At 57.7% G+C, this 1,323-nt stretch overlaps 1 protein-coding gene across 1 annotated transcript; it reads right to left on the bottom strand.

Annotated features, from left to right (window-relative positions):
• Positions 1–386: 386 nt before the first annotated feature.
• On the bottom strand, positions 387–1,061 carry DQ04_21121000 (hypothetical protein; the record flags this gene model as incomplete). Its single annotated transcript, XM_009317982.1, has 1 exon — positions 387–1,061. The coding sequence occupies one exon, from the start codon at positions 1,059–1,061 to the stop codon at positions 387–389; it is 675 nt and encodes a 224-aa protein (XP_009316257.1).
• Positions 1,062–1,323: the final 262 nt, after the last annotated feature.

Below are 1,323 nucleotides of genomic sequence, written 5' to 3'. Positions count from 1 at the left end.
CACACACACACACACACACACACACACACACTCACTCACTCTCTTAGCTCATAATGGGAAACAAAAAAAGGAATGCGCGTGTATATCAGAGTCCGTGGGTACCAATATGAAGGCGGGGAGGGGCGGAGAAGAGCCGCTGACCTCTCTCCCCACACCCCCCACCCATCAAAGCAGCGACGGAAACAGTAGCGGTTGGTAGTATTAGTGGTGCTGGCTGTAGAGTTGCAGTGGCTATTCGATGCATGAGCCTTCTTGGGCCTATGCGTTCTTCTCTTCGTCGTCTTGCCCCCACTTTGTTTATTTTTTTCTCCGCCCGCCCCTCGCTTCGTTCCGCTTGTCTCGTCCTGGCGCGTCGTCTGACCGTCCTCAACCCAACACACATCTCGTCACGAGAGATCGTACTCCTCCTCCTCCTCCTCGTCACGCTCCTCGCGCTCGTACAACTCGTCGGCGTCCTCGTCGTCAACGAAGAGCTCCTTGTCCATTTGCCACAGATCCCAGCCGCGCAGCTTGCCGTCACCGGCCTTCGCCTTGCGTACGCGCGCCGCCTCCGCCTCCACCGCCTGCGCCCGTTTCATCGCCTTCCACGCCTGGAAGCTCGCCTCTGTGACGGGCGTCAGGTCGCTGCGCTCCTTCAGTGCCTCGCGCTCCGCCTCCAGCTGCTCCTCCAGCCGCCGCTCGTCGTACTGTACCTCCTCGAAGTCCTCCGGCCGGAACAGGTAGTCGTCGGGCGCGCAGCCGAGGTTGCGGTCTCCGTCCTCCGCGTTTGCGGCACTGCCGTCGCCGTCGTTCTCATGACGTGCGGCGCCGCGGCCGGAGGTGTCGACGTCCTTGAAGAGCTTCGCCATCTCCGCCTCGAAGGCCTTCTTCTCCTCGCGGGCCTTGCGCTTCGCCTCGAGGTCGTCGGTGCGCTTGCGGTCGTTGGGGTTTCCCTGGTTCACGCTCTTGCTCACGGACTGGATGTAGGACTGCACCTTCGCGCTGCGGTTCTTATTCTTGAGACCGAACGTCTTGTCCTCGAGGATCTTCTCCTTTTTCTTCTGCTCCGCCTTCTTCCCCATGGTTGAACACGGATGCCCTCCTTTTTTCTTGTTCTTATCTTTCGCTTACTCGAACGTGGTGTGTTTTGTGTTGTGTGCAGGTGAGACTGCTTGAGTACTAGCACAGTGTGCGTGTGCGATTCTGTTGCGCAGACACAGCCTGACGCATGAGAGGCAGCGAAGACAAGAGAGACGAAGAATCATAGAAATAAACACAACCTTCACACCTCCTCCTCCTCCTTTACTTTCCTCCCCCCCAACATATATATATATATATATATAT

The sequence above is a fragment of the Trypanosoma grayi genome (genome assembly GCF_000691245.1).
Source record: "Trypanosoma grayi strain ANR4 Tgr_2112_V1, whole genome shotgun sequence".
In the NCBI taxonomy this organism is placed as follows: domain Eukaryota; phylum Euglenozoa; class Kinetoplastea; order Trypanosomatida; family Trypanosomatidae; genus Trypanosoma; species Trypanosoma grayi.
This window is presented reverse-complemented; position numbering and strand designations above follow the sequence as displayed.